Source organism: Populus nigra, chromosome 11, assembly GCF_951802175.1.
Source record: "Populus nigra chromosome 11, ddPopNigr1.1, whole genome shotgun sequence".
Taxonomy (NCBI): Eukaryota; Viridiplantae; Streptophyta; class Magnoliopsida; order Malpighiales; family Salicaceae; genus Populus; species Populus nigra.
In genome coordinates, this window is record NC_084862.1 from 3,183,613 (window position 1) to 3,205,960 (window position 22,348).

General features: G+C 30.3%; 1 protein-coding gene across 1 annotated transcript; it reads left to right on the forward strand.

Annotated features, from left to right (window-relative positions):
• The first annotated feature begins 4,213 nt into the window (after positions 1-4,213).
• Positions 4,214-7,894, forward strand: LOC133667843 (putative 1-phosphatidylinositol-3-phosphate 5-kinase FAB1D). The gene is made up of 5 exons (XM_062087518.1): positions 4,214-5,874; positions 5,982-6,015; positions 6,103-6,802; positions 6,981-7,125; positions 7,209-7,894. Exons 3-5 carry the CDS (start codon positions 6,576-6,578, stop codon positions 7,503-7,505), a joined length of 669 nt encoding a protein of 222 aa, XP_061943502.1. The 5' UTR covers positions 4,214-5,874; positions 5,982-6,015; positions 6,103-6,575; the 3' UTR covers positions 7,506-7,894.
• Positions 7,895-22,348: the final 14,454 nt, after the last annotated feature.

A 22,348-nucleotide genomic window follows, 5' to 3' on the forward strand; every position in this document is an offset into this window, starting at 1 on the left:
TACAGGTGTTTTAAAAAAAGCAAAAAAAAATTGATATTTAGGTTATTGACTTGATTGGATTTAATAAATTTAAATAATATTAATTAAAAAATACAATGACTATAAATAAACTAGCATGAAAAAAATAATAATAAAAAAAAGTTATGAAGCTTAATAAAAAAAAGTTATGAAGTTTAATTATTAAATATATCAATATTGAAGATGAAAATATAAAAAAAAATTTTAAAAAAAAAGCAACGAATTTTTTTTTTTGTAATTTGCATACTTTAACAGAACCCAGGACCCAGTCACCTGTAATTTGCATACTTTAACTTGCTGACAATGAGGATAAAGTTTGTCTCTTTGGTTCTTTTCATGCGCTAATATTTCGTAATCTGTCTCTTCGGTTCTTTTAACTCCTAGCGTATATTATGATTACAAATTATATATACACACACACACACACACACACACACACACACACACATGTACACACAAATACAGAATTCTTGTTTTCAAGGTAACATTTGAAGTTTCATTGAGGGTTTTTTTGTTATTTTAATTAATTAATGTGGGTGTTTGGATTAACTTGTATATATTTTAATTAATTTTATAAGTTCTAAATTAATAACTATATAAATCTTTAATAATCATTATATTAATAATAATAAAATACAAACCTGAAAAAAACAAACCTCATCCCAAATTTTTACTTCTAATTATCTACTACATGATTTCATAGATGACTGCATATCGATAAACATTGCTGTATCCATATCCGCATTAAATGTGTAATTAAGATCACATCAAACATAAATAGGCAACAGAGTGGCCAGACCCAGTACAGCTCGAATACACCCAAAGAATTTGCCAGACCTCATGTGTCAGTACCAGAGCTCTCACTTAATTTTGTTAAAAGCAACAGAGTTCATTAAGCTTTTTCTTACTCTTGATTCTCTGCGATCCTATTCTGCATCTCCTGTATAGACAGATTAAAAAATTGAATGATCACAGAACATAGCACAGCTCCACCTATACCACCCACAGTACTATTAAGCCAGTTGATGCTTTCCTGACAGGGGAAAGAGACAGATTAAATGATATTATTAAAAACTAAATAAAGTAATTGACAAATAATAAAAATTATTACACTATAGTTTAAATCACGTGGAAAAATACTATATATTTATTGTGGATATAAATTTATTATAATGTGGATTACAATATAGATGTAAAGTATTTACACTATGAATGACACTATAATACCAGAAGATATTATCTTTTTTTTTTAGTCAAAATATTATTAGATCTGATTTGGCAATCTAAAGCTGTTAAGTTTGTCTTTTTAGATTTTTTTTTATTTTCTTTTATTAAATTTTTTTTTCATACAGTAAAAAGAAAATAAATTTATAAGATTTTTTTTTATATTATACAAAAGTTAGGAGACATTTTTTTTTATTTAATAATATTTTTTTTTATTAAGGTTGAGTTATATTGAAAAAGTTATGAAATTTTTTTTTTCATACAGTAAAAAGAAAACATAAACATGTTTGTTTTTGTGTTTTAAAAATGTTTTTAAAAAATTTAATTTAATTTTTTATTTTTTTCTTTAATACAAATTAATATTTTTAGATGTTTTTATATTATTTTGATGTAATGATATAAAAAATAATTTTTTAAAATAAAAAAATATTATCACTATATATATTTTTTAAAAATATTTTATAAAATAATTGTTATGTAATAATATAATACCTAGCATATTGACCCATGCTCCACAACATGTTAATAACAATTATTGTTTTAAATATAAAAATATTTAAGTTAGGTTATAAAAATATATTTGAAATATTACCATATTTAAATAAATTATTTTTCCCGGTAATGGATAGCATATAGCTGAACTTTTTTCTTTTAAATTTTTTTCCCCTTTAAATTTTTTAGAAACACAAATAACTGTATCATTGGATTTAAAGATTGTTTGGAAGTGTGGTTGTTGTTGTTTTTTAAAGTGTTTTTCACTAAAAAAAACATGCCAATAATATATTTTTATTTTTTAAAATTTATTTTTTAAATTAGTACATAAAATAATTTAAAAATATAAAAAACATACTAATTCAAAATAAAAAAAATCAAAATTTTTTAAAAAATATTTTTCCACCGCACTACCTAACAGCTTCTTGTTAGCTCCACAACAGCGATGAGAAATATTGAAGAAGAGTATACAACTTCAAGAAATAAAAGAAGAGATTTGTTTTTTGCCAGCTTATCTCAGGATCGTCCTTCCCTTATTATCACAGTGGATCAAAGATATCTGGCTTCAGAGAAGTGGCAGGGATATTAAATGATTCCTACTAATAACACGCAATGGCATGGAACTCGTCTCCTTGCCAGAATTTATTCATCACGGGGTCCCCGTGAAGGGTCTCAGGAAGCAGGACTCTGGCGATGTGATCATGTCTTGTGACTCTCTGCACCAAAATTTTACAACCTTGCACTGTTTCCCATACATGACATAAATGAACATCTACATATATGTCGCCAAAACCTTCCTATAAAGAACCGTTGTCACTTTCTTCCCCTTAGGTGCGTCCTGCTTGGTCCTTTTCTTTACTCTGACAAGTATTCTTCCTGGAAAAAGAGTTCAGAATCGTCCTTGAAAGAGTGCAAAATCTTCCTTGAAAGAGTTCAAGGGGAAAAAGAAGAAGATGAAACTAGAAAAAAAGGATTTTACAGATCGGAGAGACAGAAAACAAGAGCCATTTAAAGCAAAAAAACGAATCTATTGCTTCACGGGTTTGCTAGCCAGCATTGCGTGCTGTCGTGCTAAATAATTGAAAACTGTGTGCTTCATGAAATCTATCCGCACTCTCTCTTCCAGCACTGCGTTCGACGTTATTACCAGATGTGAGCCTGGAGAGAGAAACACAAAAACACTTCACTTTCTTCACTCTCTCCAGAAAATATCTGTAGCTGCTATAGATTTGGAACAAGAACCCCTTTTTACTAGTACATTTGGATCTTGCTACTGCATATGGATGCGAGTAGCGGGAGTTAAGTACGAGTATTAGATCGGAGGATATGGCGGGGGTTTACGGCGAGGGACTGCGGTTCTCGAGGTTAATAGTGGAGGTACGGCCACGACGCTGACGCCTCTTACTGTATCAATGTAAAGAGTGGCATGAAAAGCCTCCTATATTTATCATTTTTATTTGCTGTCGCTATAATATACAACAGACTTGAAGGCGATAATCCTTCTATATTTTTACTAATTTATTACTAAGTTAATCATAAGAGGATTCCTAAACCACACTTAAGACTTGTTTTACAGGATTTCTTAGACTACTGACCAAGCTTTTTTCCCATAATCTTTAAAGCCCAATAATCACTGTGGAAAAGCCTAAAATTTATTGTTTGATTTAGACTTTATTAAGAGTATCGTTGGTAAAAAATCGAACAAAAACTAGTTCATTCTTTTCTAGTGACAATTCAAAAACATTAAAACATATAAGAGTCATCCACCTTAATACTCTTATCAATTTTTTTTAATCTACAACAACTTGAAGATTATGGAATTGAATGATCACAGAAAATAGCACAGCTCCACCTATACCACCCACAGTACTATTAAGCCAGTCGATGCTTTCCTGACAGGGGAAAGAGACAGATTAAATGATATTATTAAAAACTAAATAAAGTAATTGACAAATAATAATAATAATTATTATACTGTAGTTTAAAACACACAGGAAAAATACGGTATATTTATTATGAATATAGACTTATTGTAATATGAATCACATTATAAATATAAAATATTTATATTATGAACGATACTATAACACTAGAAGGTGATGTTTTTTCTGTTTTTTAATCAAAAAATATTGTTGGGTCTGATTTGGCCGTCGGAACCAAAGCTGGTAGGTTTGCCTCTTTAGATTTTTTTCTTTTCTCTTATTGATTTTTTTTCATATGATAAAGAGAAAATAAATTGATAAAACTTTTTTTTTATATTGTACAAAAATTAGGTGATGATATTTTTTTCATTCGAGGTTGAGTTAAATTTTCTTATTAAAACATGTTTGTTTTTGCGTTTTAAAAATGCTTTTAAAAAAAATTAATTTTTTTTTATTTTTTTCTTTAACTCAAATTAATATTTTTTATATTTTTGTATTATTTTGATGTGATGATATAAAAAATAATTTTTAAAAATAAAAAGTATTATCTCTATATTTTTTTAAAAAATAAATGTATGTAATAATATAATAACTAGCATATTAGCCCGCGCTCCACGGTGGGTCAATAACAATTGTTTTTTCAAATGTAAAAATACTTGAGTTAAGTTAAAAGCACGAAATATATTTATACTATTACAATTTTTAAGTAAAATATTTTTTAAAGTAACATCATGAATAACAGATAGTTGAGTAGCGCCCAATACACCGGTAATTAATTTTTTTTCCTTAAATTTTTTTTTTAAATATTTCATTTTTTTTCCTTTTAAATTTTTTTTCTTATTGAATTTTTTTTCATACTACAAAAAGAAAATAAATTAATATGAATTTTTTTATATTGTTTAAAAGTTGGGTGTTTGGATGCTATTATGGATATGCAGTGAGTCCCATTTCCTTGTCACAGTGATAGATGCGTAATGGCAGAGCTCAATTCTTGCTATACGCCTTCTATCGATTCAAAATCCAGTGAAACGTATCTTATTTTTCATCCTTATATTTATTAGCTCCACCACAGCGATGAGAAATATTGAAGAAGAAGAGTATACAACTTCAAGAACTAAAAGAAGAGATTTGTTTTTTGCCAGCTTATCTCAGGATCGTCCTTCCCTTATTATCACAGTGGAGCAAAGATATCTGGCTTCAGAGAAGTGGCAGGGATATTAAATGATTCCTACTAATAACACGCAATGGCATGGAACTTGTCTCATTGCCAGAATTTATTCATCACGGGGTCCCCGTGAAGGGTCTCAGGAAGCAGGACTCTGGCGATGTGATCATGTCTTGTGACTCTCTGCACCAAAATTTTAGAACCTTGCACTGTTTCCCATACATGACATAAATGAACATCTACATATATGTCGCCAAAACATCATGTAGTAAGAACTTTCACCTGGGACAGCTTGATTTAAAGGATATTTCTGCCTTTTCATTTGTTATAGAATTGGCTTCACCCTAACAATGTGTTTTACTTTTTCCTTGTAATTTTCCCCTCCAAGCCCCCTGCTGAAGATTTTGAGTCTGTACACCCTGTTGTACGCAACCTTTTGGTTCATGTTCATGTTAGATGAGAAGTTTTTCTCATGACTTTGAGATTTGGTGGAGTAAATCATTTTTTTTGAGGTTTTCTACGAGACTTTGTTTTTCTATCTTGGGTAGAAGAGATCTGAAATTCGTTGGTTTTTAGTTAAAGACGAGGAAACATCATTTATGTGTTTCTTTCTTGTTTTTCCTTTCCTTTCTTTTCTTTTTTCAATTCACATTTTTGTTTGAACTACTGCTTTAATATTTGAAAGTGTCTTCTATCCCAGGAAAATAATTACTTATTTTGAATTAGTTAATTTTGTGATTGAACCTATAAGGTGATCGAGGGTGTACACTATTTGAAATAGACTAAGCCGTTTTACTCCTTTTGGATTTGGATGTGTAGCATGTGTCATTATTGTGGTGCTGATCGGACTAAGTTGAAGGATGAAAAGAAGAAACTAGAGAATGGAGGCTGTTTAAAACTAAAGTGGTGAAGAGCCCATTTGGTCTTGCCGATTTTGTCAGGAAAAGCAGGAACCAGATTTGATGAACCGTGATGGTTCGAGTCATTCTATATCACCGATGATCAGTCCAACTACTACGTTGCCTAGCAGTGATAGATTCATGTCTAGCTGCAGTAAATTTCTGCCTCTCATTGTCATTCAACCTATTTATTTTTGTGACACACTAGCATCTTGTTCTATGATTCTTATGATTTTTTCCTTTTGTTATCTGTTTGTTTAGGCGATCTTAATGTCGATGTAAACTCGCATGACGGGTATGTATCACATCTTTGAAATGTAGTGCAGTCACATACTACTAGATGGTTGTTATTAAAAACGATTTATCTTCTGACTTTTATCAGGGTTCATCAAGAGGAAGAAGCAGCACGCAGTGCTCAGAAGGATCTCAGTTATGGGATGAATGACCAACTGCACAACTCAAGATTGGAAGCTCCTTTAAATAGAGTGGATGGATTACTTAAAGCGACAGAAAACAACTTGAAGGATAGTCATAACGGAACTGATAGAGAGACAGTGAGAAATTGTGGTTCTTCACGGTGAAGAAGCAAAAGATAATGCTTTTGAGAAATGTGTTGGATCTTCAAACGAAGGAAATGATGTTTCTCAAATCAGTGATGATGAAGTAGATGCGCAGGTTTGGGAGCCTCCTGAAGCAGAAGATCCAGAGGATGATTTGGATGGTAGTGTGGCTTTTATCGATGACGATGACGATGAGTGTGGTGACAGCACAGAATGGGGTAAACCTAGTTCTTTGAGTTACTCGAGGGATGAAGGCAGTCGGAGCTTCAAGTTCAAAGAAGAAAAACAAAAGGCAATGGACGAAGTAGTTAACGTGAAATTCAAGGCTGTCGTGAGTCAACTTCTTAAAACTGCAGGTGTTGCCTCTCTGATGAGAGATGGTGAAAGTTGGGTGGATATTGTTACATGTTTATCATGGGAAGCTGCTTCGTTTTTGAAGCCTGAAGCAATAGATCGGAAAGCAATGGATCCAGATGGCTATGTGAAAGTGAAATGCATTGCAACTGGTTCTCGTAGTGAAAGGTGATATCTCTTTGATATATTTAAGTTTATTATTTTTGTGCATTTTTAATGCCTCAGCCTCATATAGTCTCTTCTACTTATTGTACCTATTCATGCCAGTCAGCAGAGTAGCGTTAACTTTTATACACCTTCCAATCCTTGAGTAAGTTTTTTCATTTTTGTTTGTATTTTCTTGCAGTGAAGTAGTGAAAGGCTTGGTCTTTAAAAAGCGTGCTGCTCACAAGCACATGCCCACTAAGTACAAGAACCCAAGGTTGTTGCTGATCCAAGGCGTGCTTGGTCAGTCTTCAAGTGGATTGTCATCGTTTAAATCAATGGAGCAGGTATGTGGTCCATATCTATACTCCTATTTGTTTTGATCACATATATATGCTCCTATTTGTTTTGATCATTTTCTCATAAACAGGAAAAGGATAATCTGAGGGCTCTCATTGAGACCATAGAAATGTGCCATCCAAATGTAGTTTTAGTAGAAAAATCTGTTTCTCGTGATGTCCAAGAGTGCATCCTAGCAAAAGGAATGACACTGGTATATATTGAATCAAATATTAGATTATCTGGATCCAGTTGGTCATGTCTATTCAGAAGCACTTTGGAAAGCAGGCGTGTTCCCGAATTATCCGAGAATTTGCTGCTCTCGAAAAAGTTTCCCGAGCATTTAAGTAAATTGCATCTTGAACAAGAGTTTTCAGTATTCTGTTAAAAGAAATCTTGTTTTGTCTTGTTGGCTGATAGATGAGCTATTTAACGTATGAGAAATATGTTCAGGTTGATAAGGTTGCTTTGGATGCTTTGAATGATGGCGCAGAAGCTCATTTGCAGGGTTTGGAGCCTTGGGTCCAGGTATGGAGTCGGTTTTCTGCCGCACCCTTTTCTATTATGTGCATGTCCAATGCTCAAGATCCCAGGTAATCATTACATTTAGTGAATACTGTAGGAGATTTAGGGCTAGGCCTTTGTGGCTGATTGAACCTCTGTCATAGTTAAATATGTGTTGGTTAATGTATTGATGGTGCTCATTCGTTTAAATTCTGTATTAGGCCCTAGAATCCTTGATATGCTTTAGAATAATAATACTTGCTTTATATCGAATTGTAGTTCTATTGAGGTCAAACCTTAGTCACACATAAACCACAACAATTAGAATTAATAATGGCTTTTTACAAGGCATATATATTTTTTTTAATTATAATCATTTCTTTATCATTGAAAATCTCATGTACCTTTTTTTTTTCTAGTATTCTAGTATAAAAATGTATAAATATAGAAGAACATTTAAGGTTGAATATTTATATACTAGAAGATTTGAATATTTAAAAGAGCAAGTTAAGGTTGTAGAAGAACATTTATATTGATTTATGGACGTTCCTGCATAATTATTCTAATCTTCTAGTATATAAATGTAATGAGCAAAATTGCTCTTTTTACATGTTTTTTTTTTCTATAGCTTGTTTTTCATTCTCCACTAATAGCCTTTTCGTTCGCAATAACACAAAACAAACGACCCTTCTTTCTAGTGAGACCACCTTTCTTCCTTTCTCGTTTTCCTTCATCTTATAATTTGTTTCTCTCCACAAAAAACTCTTTCATTCTTAGAATATAAATAATCATAACATGTATTATCAAAAAAAATATTTTCATACTTTAAAAAAACTCATAGGATTTGTACTTAGACTTGTTTTTGCTAAAATGTCTAAGATATAACATGGGTTGTTTAAAATGTAAAAATATTTTTTTAGATAATATGTTTATGGTTGTTTGTTTTCTAAAAATGAAAAAGCTTTTTGTGGAGAACAAACTATAAAAAGAAGGAAAACGAGCAAATAAAGAGGAAAGTTGGTCTTTCTAGAAAGAAGTAAAATGTTGAGTTTATTAGTATCGTCTACCTTAATTAACATAGAGTATATTCATAAAATTAAATATCAAGATGACATAAATATTAAAATTCTAAAAACTAAAATAAACAAGGCACTTTAAACAATTTGTTGACAATATATAGACCTTGAATATATTTTCCTTGACGGCCATAAAATACTTTCTTTTTTTCTAGTAACCTATTAAAATAGCAAAGTGTAGTTTAATAACCCATCAAAACCTCTATCTATATATTTAAAACACCCTCGACTGTTATAAAAAAAAATAAGATACTAAGATGGACAATTATGTTGGTTGCAATGCTGTGTTACATAGTCTACATTGCATTTGAAATGTAATCATATCAGCGTCCTTATCTATCTCATATAAGCTTTTTTACATGGTTTTGTTTTTCTATAGCTTGTTTTTCATTCTCCACTAATAGCCTTTTCATTCGCCATAACACAAAACAAACGACCCTTCTTTATATTAAGACCAACTTTCTTCCTTTCTCGTTTTCCTTCGTCTTATAGTTTGTTTCTCTCCACAAAAAACTCTTTCATTTTTAAAAAATAAACAACCATGAACATATTATCTAAAAAAATATTTTCATACTTTAAACAAACTCATAGGATTTGTACTTAGACTTGCTTTTGCTAAAATGTCTAAGATATAACATGGGTTGTTTAAACTATGAAAATGTTTTTTTAGATAATAGGTTCATGGTTGTTTGTTTTCTAAAAATGAAAAGGCTTTTTGTGGAGAACAAACTATAAAAAAAAGTAAAACGAGCAAATAAAGAGGTAAGTTTGTCTCTTTAGAAAGAAGTAAAATGTTGAGTTTATTAGTATTGTCTACCTTAATTAACACATAGTATATTCATAAAATTAAATATCAGGATGACATAAATATTAAAATTCTAAAAACTAAAATAAACAAGGCACTTTAAACAATTTGTTGACAATATATAGACCTTGAATATATTTTCCTTGACGACCATAAAATACTTTCTTTTTTTCTAGTAACCTATTAAAATAGCAAAGTGTAGTTTAATAACCCATCAAAACCTCTATCTATATATTTAAAACACCCCAGACTGTTATAAAAAAAAATGAGATACTAAGATGGACAATTATATTGGTTGCAATGCTGTGTTACATAGTCTACATTGCATTTGAAATGTAATCAATTCAGCGTCCTTCTCTATCTCATATAAGCTTTTTTACATAGGTTTTTTTTTTATATAGCTTGTTTTCCATTCTCCACTAATAGCCTTTTCATTCGTCATAACACAGAACAAACGACCCTTCTTTCTACTGAGACCAACTTTCTTCCTTTCTCGTTTTCCTTCGTCCTATAGTTTGTTTCTCTCTACAAAAAAACTCTTTCATTCTTAGAATATAAACAACCATGAATATATTATCTAAAAAAATATTTTCATACTTTAAACAAACTCATAGGATTTGTTCTTAGACTTGTTTTTGCTAAAATGTCTAAGATATAACATAGGTTGTTAAATATAAAAATGTTTTTTTAGATAATATGTTTATGGTTGTTTGTTTTCAAAAAAAATAAAAGAGCTTTTTGTGGAGAACAAACTATAAAAAGAAAAAAAACAAGCAAATAAAGAGGAAAGTTGGTCTCTCTAGAAAGAAGTAAAATGTTGAGTTTATTAGTATTGTCTACCTTAATTAACATATAGTATATTCATAAAATTAAATATCAGGATGACATAAATATTAAAATTCTAAAAACTAAAATAAGCAAGGCATATTATACAATTTGTTAACAACATATGGACCTTGAATATATTTTCCTTGATGGCCATAAAATACTTTTTTTTTCCTAGTAACCTATTAAAATAGCAAAGTGTAGTCTAATAACCCATCAAAACCTCTATCTATATATTTAAAACACCCCAGACTGTTATAAAAAAAAAAATTAGATACTAAGATGGACTATTATGTTGGTTGCAATGCTGTGTTACATAGTCTACATTGCATTTGAAATGTAATCATATCAGTGTCCTTCTCTATCTCATATAAGCTTTTTTACATAGTTTTTTTTTTCTATAGCTTGTTTATCATTCTCCACTAATAGCCTTTTCATTCGCCATAACACAAAACAAACGACCCTTTTTTCTATTGAGACTAGCTTTCTTCCTTTCTCGTTTTCCTTCGTCTTATAGTTTGTTTCTCTCTACAAAAAAACTCTTTCATTCTTAGAATATAAACAACCATGAACATATTATATAAAAAAATATTTTCATACTTTAAACAAACCATATTATATTTTAGAATTTTTAGCAAAAGCAAGTTTAATTTCAATTTCTATGAGTTTGTTTATGATCGAGTGAGTTTTCAAGTTTATTTTATGTTCGGTTGTGTTTTATCATTTAATTTTCTCATTTTAAAATAATTATTTTCTTTCATATTAAACGGAGGATTAGTAGTTATATAGATAAAAAATTTCTTGTTACCACCTATATTTTAAAAGTACGAAAACAATTTTTTTTATTTTCAAGGTGGATTTATATGGTATTTTAAAACAAACTTCTACATATGTGTAAGAACCTGTTGTTGATTTTCTTAAAAACTGAAACATCAAAGTAGATTATCTTTCTTACAAATACAGACTAATGAGTTTTATTTCAAAAATACAGCCCCCCTCGTCCAGAACCTGGAAGATACTTATGATTTGTTATTGTTCACCGATGGATCGAGTTTATCTGCTGTTTCTACCAAACATGCTTTTAACCTGTACTAGAATACGACACGTGAAAAATTTATAGTAGGTCAGAAATTATACAAGCAGATGTCATATCAAAAGCTGAGGTTATAGATGGGAAAATGTGATTAGATTTTGCAGTGGAGATGGGGTTTGAAAAAAAAAAGGAATTTCTACACTGTTTGTGATCCATTTTACGTAAAACTTTTTTTAAAAAATTTATCGATATTGAATTTTCAAAGTTTAATTTTTACATGTAAATAATTTCTATAATTAATTATGTTTATTTTTATATTGTGTTTTTATTTACAATTTATTTTACAGCAAATTGTTTGATTTGATGGACAAGTTTGAAAAACTATGTCCTGAGTTGATCATGAGGGAAAACAACATTCCTCATTACATTTATATATTAGAAGACTTGAATATTTAAAAGAGCAAGTTAAGGTTGTAGAAGAACATTTATATTGATTTAAGGACGTTGCTGCATAAATATTCTAGTCTTCTAGTATATAAATGTAATGAGCAAGGTTGCTCTCCCTCATGATCAGTTCAGGATATAGCCTTTCAAACTTGACCATTAAATTAAATAATTTGGTGTGAAATAAATTGTAAACAAAGATAAAATATAAAAATAAACATAATTAATTATAGAAATTATTTACTCGTAGAAATCAAGCTTTGCAAATTCAGTATCGATAATTTTTTTAAAAACGTTTTATGTAGAATGCATCACAAACAGTGTAGAACTTTATTTTTTTTTTTCAAACCTCATCTCTATTGCAAAATCTAATCCTATTTTCTCATCCATAACCTCAGCTTTTGATATGATATTTGCTTGCATAATTTCTGACCTACTATAAATTTTCAAGTTTCCTATTTTAGTACAGTATAAAAGCTTCTAATGCATGTTTGGTAGATACAGCAGATAAACCAGATGCATCGGTGAACAATAACAAATCATAAAGATGTTCCAGGTTCTAGGGCTAAGGGGGTTGTATTTTGTAAATAGAGCTGATTAATCGGTGTTTATAAGAAAGATATTCTCCTTTGATGTTTTGGTTTTTAAAAAACTCAACAATAGACTCTTACACATATATAGAAGTTTGTTTTAAAATACCGTACAAAATCCACCTTGTAAATGTAAAAACTCTTTTCGTAGTTGTGAAATATAGGTGGTAACAAGAAATTTTTATCTATATAACTATTAATCCTCTGTTTAAGATGCAAAAAAAATAATTATTATTTTAAAATGAGAAAATAAAACGATAAGAGACACTCGAACAAAAAATAAACTTAAAAACTCACCTGATCAGAAGCAACCTCATAGGATTTGTACTTAGACTTGCTTCTGCTAAAATGTCTAAGATATAACATGGGTTGTTTACAGTATGGAAATGTTTTTTTAGATAATAGGTCTGTGGTTGTTTGTTTTCTAAGAATGAAAGGGTTTTTCGTGAAGAACAAATTATAAAAAGAAGGGAAACGAGCAAATAAAGAGGAAAGTTGGTCTCTTTAGAAGAAAGTAAAATGTTGAGTTTATTAGTATCGTCTACCTTAATTAACATATAGTATATTCATAAAATTAAATATCAGGATGACATAAATATTAAAATTCTAAAAACTAAAATAAGCAAGGCACATTATATAATTTATTGACAACATATAGACCTTGAATATATTTTCCTTGATGGCCATAAAATACGTTTTTTTTCTAATAACCTATTAAAATAGCAAAGTGTAGTCTAATAACCCATCAAAACCTCTATCTATATATTTAAAACACCCCAGACTGTTATAAAAAAAAATTAGATACTAAGATGGACTATTATGTTGGTTGCAATGTTGTGTTACATAGTCTACATTGCATTTGAAATGTAATCAGTTAAGTGTCCTTCTCTATCTCATATAAGCTTTTTTACATAGGTTTTTTTTCTCTATAGCTTGTTTATCATTCTCCACTAATAGCCTTTTCATTCGTCATAACACAAAACAAACGACCCTTTTTTCTATTGAGACTAGCTTTCTTCCTTTCTCGTTTTCCTTCGTCTTATAGTTTGTTTCTCTCTACAAAAAAACTCTTTCATTCTTAGAATATAAACAACCATGAACATATTATATAAAAAAATATTTTCATACTGTAAACAAACCATATTATATTTTAGAATTTTTAGCAAAAGCAAGTTTAATTTCAATTTTTATGAGTTTGCTTCTGATCGAGTAAGTTTTCAAGTTTATTTTATGTTCGGTTGTGTTTTATCCTTTAATTTTCTCAATTTTAAAATAATTATTTTCTTTCATATTAAACGGAGGATTAATAGTTATATAGATAAAAAATTTCTTGTTACCACCTATTTTTCAAAAGTACGAAAACAGTTTCTTTATTTTCAAGGTGGATTTGTATGGTATTTTAAAACAAACTTCTACATATGTGTAAGAGCCTGCTGTTGATTTTCTTAAAAACTAAAACCTCAAAGTAGATTATCTTTCTTACAAATACAGACTAATGAGTTTTATTTCAATAATACAGCCCCCCTCGTCCAAAACCTGGAAGATACTTATGATTTGTTATTGTTCACCAATGGATCGGGTTTATCTGCTGTTTCTACCAAACATGCTTTTAACCTGTACTAGAATAAGACACGTGAAAAATTTATAGTAGGTCAGAAATTATACAAGCAGATGTCATATCAAAAGCTGAGGTTATGGATGGGAAAATACGATTAGATTTTGCAGTGGAGATGGGGTTTGAAAAAAAAAAGGAATTTCTACACTGTTTGTGATCCATTTTACGTAAAAAAATTTTAAAAAAAATTATCGATATTGAATTTTCAAAGTTTAATTTTTACATGTAAATAATTTCTATAATTAATTATGTTTATTTTTATATTGTGTTTTTATTTACAATTTATTTTACAACAAATTGTTTGATTTGATGGACAAGTTTGAAAAACTATGTCCTGAATTGATCATGAGGGAAAACAACCATCCTCATTACATTTATATACTAGAAGACTTATATTTAAAAGAGCAAGTTAAGGTTGTAGAAGAACATTTATATTGATTTATGGACGTTGCTGCATAAATATTCTAGTCTTCTAGCATATAAATGTAATGAGCAAGATTGCTCTCCCTCATGATCAGTTCAGGTTATAGCTTTTCAAACTTGACCATTAAATCAAATAATTTGGTGTGAAATAAATTGTAAACAAAGATAAAATATAAAAATAAACATAATTAATTATAGAAATTATTTACTCGTAGAAATCAAGCTTTGCAAATTCAGTATCGATAATTTTTTTAAAATTTTTTTTATGTAGAATGCATCACAAACAGTGTAGAACTTTTTTTTTTTCAAACCTCATCTCCACTGCAAAATCTAATCTCATTTACCCATCCATAACCTCAGCTTTTGATATGACATTTGCTTGCATAATTTCTGACTTACTATAAATTTTCAAGTTTTCTATTTTAGTACAGGATAAATGATTCTAATGCATGTTTGGTAGATACAGCAGATAAACCAGATGTATCAGTGAACAATAATAAATCATAAAGATCTTCCAAGTTCTAGGGCTAAAGGGTTGTATTTTGTAAATAGAACTGATTAGTCTGTGTTTATAAGAAAGATAATCTCCTTTGATGTTTTGGTTTTTAAGAAAATCAACAACAGACTCTTACACATATATAGAAGTTTGTTTTAAAATACCGTACAAAATCCACCTTGGAAATGTAGAAACTCTTTTCGTAGTTGTGAAATATAGGTGGTAATAAGAAATTTTTATCTATATAACTATTAATCCTCTATTTAAGATGTAAAAAAAATAATTATTATTTTAAAATAAGAAAATAAAACGATAAGACACACCCGAACAAAAAATAAACTTAAAAACTCACCTGATCAGAAGCAAGCTCATAGGATTTGTACTTATACTTGCTTCTGCTAAAATGTCTAAGATATAACATGGGTTGTTTATAGTATGAAAATGTTTTTTTAGATAATAGGTCCGTGGTTGTTTGTTTTCTAAGAAGGAAAGGGTTTTTCGTGGAGAACAAATTATAAAAAGAAGGGAAACGAGCAAATAAAGAGGAAAGTTGGTCTCTCTAGAAAGAAGTAAAATGTTGAGTTTATTAGTATCATCTACCTTAATTAACATATAGTATATTCATAAAATTAAATATCAAGATGACATAAATATTAAAATTCTAAAAACTAAAATAAGCAAGGCACATTATATAATTTGCTGACAACATATAGACCTTGAATATATTTTCCTTGATGGCCATAAAATACTTTTTTTTTTCCTAGTAACCTATTAAAATAGCAAATTGTAGTCTAATAACCCATTAAAACCTCTATCTATATATTTAAAACACCCCAGACTCTTATAAAAAAAATGAGATACTAAGATGGACTATTATGTTGGTTGCAATGCTGTGTTACATAGTCTACATTGCATTTGAAATGTAATCATATCAGCGTCCTTCTCTATCTCATATAAGCTTTTTTACATGTTTTTTTTTTATCTATAGCTTGTTTTTCATTATCCACTAATAGCCTTTTCATTCGCCATAACATGAAACAACCAACCCTTGTTTCTATTGAGACCACCTTTCTCGTTTTCCTTGGTCTTATAGTTTGTTTCTCTCTACAAAAAACTCTTTCATTCTTAGAATATAATCAACCATTAATATATTATCTAAAAAAATATTTTCATACTTTAAACAAACCATGTTATATTTTAGAATTTTTAGCAAAAGCAAGTCTAATTTCAATTCCTATGAGTTTGCTTCTGATCGAGTGAGTTTTCAAGTTTATTTTATGTTCGGGTGTGTTTTATCGTTTTATTTTCTCATTTTAAAATAATTAATTTTTTCATATTAAACGGAGGATTGATAGTTATATAGATAAAAAATTTCTTGTTACCACCTATATTTCAAAACTACAAAAACAGTTTCTTCATTTTCAAGGTCGATTTGTATGGTATTTTAAAACAAACTTCTACATGTGTAAGAGTCTTTTGTTGATTTTCTTAAAAACTGAAACCTCAAAGTAGATTATCTTTCTTACAAACATAGATTAATGAGTTTTATTTAAAAAATACAGTCCTTCTCGCCCAGAACCTGGAAGATACTTATGATTTGTTATTGTTCATCGATGGATCTTGTTTATCTGTTGTTTCTACCAAACATGCTTTTATCCTGTACTAGAATAGGACACGTGAAAAATTTATAGTAGGTCAGAAATTATACAAGCAGATGTTATATCAAAAGGTGAGGTTATGGATGAGAAAATGCGATTAGATTTTGTAGTAGAGATGGGGTTTGAAAAAAAAATGAATTTCTACAATGTTTGTGATCCATTTTACGTAAAACTTTTTTTAAAAAAATTATCGATATTGAATTTGTAAAGTTTAATTTCTACATGTAAATAATTTCTATAATTAATTATGTTTATTTTTATATTGTGTCTTTATTTACAATTTATTTTATAGCAAATTGTTTGATTTGATGGTCAAGTTTGAAAAACTATGTCCTGAATTAATCATGAGGGAAAAGAACATTTCTCAATACATTTATATACTAGAAGACTAGAATAATTATGCGGCAACGCTCATAAATGTAATGAGCAAGGTTGCTCTCTCATATGATCAATTCGGCATATAGTTTTTCAAACTTGGTTTTTAAATCAAACAATTTAGTGTGAAATAAAGACAAATAGAAAAATAAACATAATTAATTATAGAAATTATTTACTCGTAGAAATCAAGCTTTGCAAATTCAGTATCGATAATGTTTTAAAAAAAGTTTTATGTAGAATACATCACAAACAGTATATAACTTTATTTTTTTTAGACCTCATCTCCACTGCAAAAGCCAATCTCATTTTCCCATCCATAACATCAGCTTTTGATATGACATCTGATTGCATAATTTCTAACCTACAATAAATTTTCAAGTTTCCTATTCTAATACAGAATAAAAGCTTCTAATGCATGTTTGGTAGATACAGCAACTAAACCAATTGTGTCGGTGAACAATAACAAATCATAAGGATTTTCCAGGTTCTGGGCGAAGGGGTTGTTTTTTTTAAATAGAGCTGATTAGTCTGTATTTGTAAGCAAGGGCGGAGCCATGAATTTTTCCTACCTTGGGCTACAAAGCAATTATACATAAATTGTTTTTCAAAATCAATCATTAATTTGTATATATAAATTTGTCAAGTTAATAATAAAGTTTTAATCCAAATACATAACATAAAATATAAAATTCAAAGTACATAAAATTGAAAAAAAATAAAAATTAATTACACTATCGAAGTTGCACCCTTTAATGTTTTGTGAAATAGAATTCATTTATGATCGAATCTGAATCAATATCTTCAACAAACTCTCGTTCGATGTAAATCAACATAGAATTTGCTAAGAACTCTTCCATTTTATTTCAAAGCATAGTTTTAACATGTTTCATAACTGAAAATACCTATTTTGTTATGGCATTGAAAACAAGTAAGGTCAAAACAAGATAAATCAACCTATTAATCAAATGATAGAGCTGCGACTTATTTGTTTCGACTAATCCTCGATATAATTCAGAAATGGTAGACATATTCTAAAAACTCTTATGATGAATCACATCAATCTAATAATGCTCTAACTGAGATCTCAAAAAATGTATCTTTTGTTCATTAAAATCTTCAGAATAAAATTTGAACTTATAAATTTTTGCATGAACATTATAATGCAACTTTACCTAATTAATTAACATTCTAACCTAATTTTAACCCTCATGGTTAACCATACGAAGAATAAACATATCACACAACTTATAAATTTAACCCTCATAAGTAATTCGGTTCAAGAACACCAAATTACAAGCAACCAAATATTATTTATGGGATACCGCTTCAGTTCATGGTAAACTAAAAACCAAAGAAATTTTATGTATGTATATCTTGTATTAATTTCTTGGAGATTCCCATTTTAGTAAGAGTTCTATTTACTTTCCATGGACAAATTTGCACTAAATTATCTTTCTTTGGATAACGATTAGAATGTTTTCTAACCATGTATTTAATAAAGTCCACAGAAATGCCATCAACTTGTTTACCTCCTCTCCCTCTATTCTATTCAATTTACCATGTCTCATATGCACTAATTAAGTAAACATATGATTTTGACCTGGGCTACAACCCACCCTAGTCTCCTACACTTCTCCGCCCTTGTTTGTAAAAAAGATAATCTACTTTGATGTTTTGGTTTTTAAGAAAATCAACAACAGACTCTTACACACATATAGAAGTTTGTTTTAAAATACCATACAAAACCACTTCGGAAATGTAGAAACTCTTTTCGTAGTTGTGAAATATAGATGATAATAAAAAAGTTTTATCTATATAACTATTAATCCCCTGTTTAATATGTAGAAAAAATTTTAATGAGAAAATAAAACGATAAAATACACCCGAACAAAAAATAAACTTTAAAACTCACCCGATCATAAGCAAACTCATAGAATTTGTACTTAGACTTGCTTTTGCTAAAATGTCTAAGATATAACATGAGTTGTTTAAAGTATGAAATATTTTTTTAGATAATATGTTCATGGTTGTTTGTTTTCTAAGAATGAAAGAGCTTTTTGTGGAGAGGAAAACAAACTATAAGAAGGAAAACGAGAAAGGCGAAAAAAAGAAGAAAGTTGGTTTCACTAGAAAGAAGGGTTATTTGTTTTGTGTTATGGCGAACGAAGAGGCTGTTGATGAAAAACAAGCTATAGGAAAAAAAAACATGTAAAAAGCTTGTTTGAGATAGAGAAGGACACTTGTATGATTACATTTCAAATGCAATGTGGACTATGTAACACATCATTGCAACCAACATAATAGTCTATCTTAGTACCTCATTTTTTTTATAACAGTATGGGGTGTTTTTTGCATATTAAACAGAGGATTAATAGTTATATAAATAAAAATTTCTTGTTACCATCTATATTTCATAATTACGAAAAGAGTTTCTTCATTTTCAATGTGGATTTGTATGATATTTTAAAACAAACTTTTATATATGTGTAAGAGTCTGTTGTTGATTTTCTTAAAAACCAAAACATCAAAGTAGATTATCTTTCTTACAAACACTGACTAATCAGTTCTATTTACAAAATACAGCCTCCTTAGCCCAGAACCTATAAGATCCTTATGATTTGTTATTGTTCACCGATGCATCTAGTTTATTTATTGTATCTATCAAACATGCTTTAGGATCTTTTATTGTGTACTAGAATAGGACACGTGAAAAATTTATAGTAGGTCAGAAATTATGCAAGAAGATGTTATATCAAAAGCTGAGGTTATGGATGGTAAAATAGGATTAGATTTTGTAGTGGAGATGGGGTTTGAAAAAAAGAATTATATACTGTTTGTGATGCATTTTACGTAGAACTTTTTAAAATAAAATTATCGATACTAAATTTACAAAGTTTGATTTCTACATGTAAATAATTTTTATAATTAATTATATTTATTTTTATATTTTGTTTTTATTTATAATTTATTTTATAGTAAATTATTTAATTTGATGTCTAAGTTTAAAAAACTATATCCTGAATTAATCATGAGGAAGAACAACCTTGCTCGTTATATTTATATAATAAAAAACTAAAATATTTAAAAGAATAAGATAAGGTTGCAGAAAAACATTTCAAACAAACAATTACCAATATTTTTATTAATTTATGGACGTTGCTGCATAATTATTCTAACCTTCTAGGACAACTTTACGTCTTTGTGTCACTATAACAACAAAGACTTAGAGGTACCGATACATCTAAGCAGAATAGCCCCTGCTCATTTCATAAGTATCTAGGCCCAAACATTAGACCAAGGACCATAGTTTTGAAACCCAACCCGGTCAAGTGATCGGGTCACGGGTCAGATAGGTTGACCCGAGTTAACCCGGGTCAATCCAAAAAAAAAAATTTTCTAATTAGCCAACCATTTAAACAAAGGTCCAAGAACCTGCAGATATGCTAAGAGAAGATTACAGAAAATTAATGAGCTGCTCATACCTCTCCATTCACAAAAACAACTCGGTTCCAACAAATTAATTATTTCAACAAAATTTGAGCATTTATATATAGTTATGGATACATTTGTGCATGAGTGCACACATGAACACACACTTTGGTGCGCATTCACATCATACCTCAACTAAACAAGGAAGAACTGCATGGACACCACTGTATATTAAGTGGAAAATTCAAAAGTCCAAGCATCATATAATTAATTGATAATTTCTAACTTTTGAAGCCAGCTGCTATGACAGTACCTAGAACACCACCATCATTAACTTGGTGTGATCCAAGTCCATCACCCTCTACTGCCAAACAGCGAAGAACAATTGAAATGGTAACATTCAATTGCAATAACAACTCAGGTCATGAGGAAAGGACAGAAAATTAACTGAAAAAAGGATGACACAAAAAAGTGTGGAGTACATTATTTCCCCCATAATCTGTAAAAGGTAGAGCCCCAGGTGTTGCTGTTTTCCCCAAGTTGCTGTTTTCCCAGTGCACGGAGCCCAGGTGTTAGTTGGGTCAATAGTACTAATCCCTCTTTTTGTGCTTTTAGGGCGGGAAGAAGAAAAGAAAACGCAAAGCAATTTACACTTGTCTCAATCAAGATGAGCTGCAAGACTTCCTTCATTTCCTAATCGTCCGATCCTTAGCATCTCGGGTGCCAACGAATGCCTTTGCTTTCGCTTGATTTGAATCATCTCCGTCGAGCCTCTCTGGACTAAGGGGCGAAGCGACTCGACGTCAAGAGAGGGGTAGAAAGCTAGAGGCCACAAAAAACAGAGAGTGAAAGAAGGAGATTCAAACCTTTTTTACAGAGAAACAACAGCGATCAATAGTTAGACGTCCCTCTCTGCTCCTCAACTAGGTTTCAAAGAATTAATTAGGTTACTAATTTTGCTTCATTCTTCTTCACTCTTCAGTCTTCAGCGTTTTGGATTTTAGAAAGCCAAAAACGACGTCGTTTAATGACAGTCAAAATAAAAAAAATTTGACCGGTTCTCACCCGGGTTTGACCGGGTGGACTGGGTCCCGGGTCGACCGGGTTTTCTCGGATCAATTCCCGAGCGGGTTTTTACCTCCACCCAGACCGGTCCTAGGCCCGGGTTGGCCGGGTACCGGATCGACCTGCCGGGCCGGTCCGGATTTTAAAACACTGCCGAGAACCCCTTCTTCCTTGATCCCTTCGATGCGCTTCACAAGGCGTGGTATAATGCTTAGGGTAATCATAAGCTTGCCTCCCATCCTAGTTGGGCTAGGAAACCCAAGGTTATTTCTTGGCCTCGTTTTATTTAAGATAGGGTGATCCATGCCTGAACCCAAGGCTATCAGCTAGGGTAAGTTATGCTTGAATCCAAGGCCATCTCTTGAATCCAAGGCCATCTCTTGGCTTCCTCTTTGTTGGGCTAGGACAAGTTATGCCCAAACCCATAGCAATCTTTTAGACTTTCTTCTAATTGGGCTTGAGCAAGCCATGCCTCTCCTAGTTGGGCTAGAACAAACCATGTCCAAGCCCAAGACTTGTTTTACAAGAGATCACGAACCACTATCCGTAATTTCTCCAACAATTTCAAAGCCCATCAACCAGCGGTGAAAAAAGCCGAATATCTGTTGAAGTTGCTCTAGACTTCAAACACTTTCGCTTTACCAGATTTGAAATTCTTTGGGCATCTGAAAATGTTGTTTACTAAATAGTGAAGCCATCATCAGTGAAAGGCCCCGTGTTCCAAATTAGTCAGAAGTATATAATGAATGATCACGAGTGTATCTTATAATATCTAAGACTATCACAGATCTGGCTGTTATCAAACTAAAATTCATGTTGATATAGCATGGGGCTTCAAGAAGTATGAACCTGTGATAAAGCTGCAGTATCAAAATTTACTATTAAGAAAA

Coding starts and splice junctions, on each gene's coding strand:
- LOC133667843 (XM_062087518.1), top strand. CDS start 6,576: ATGGACGAAGTAGTTAACGTGAAATTCAAGGCTGTCGTGAGTCAACTT. Junction 6,803..6,980: donor ACTGGTTCTCGTAGTGAAAG/GTGATATCTCTT, acceptor ATTTTCTTGCAG/TGAAGTAGTGAAAGGCTTGG. Junction 7,126..7,208: donor CGTTTAAATCAATGGAGCAG/GTATGTGGTCCA, acceptor TCTCATAAACAG/GAAAAGGATAATCTGAGGGC.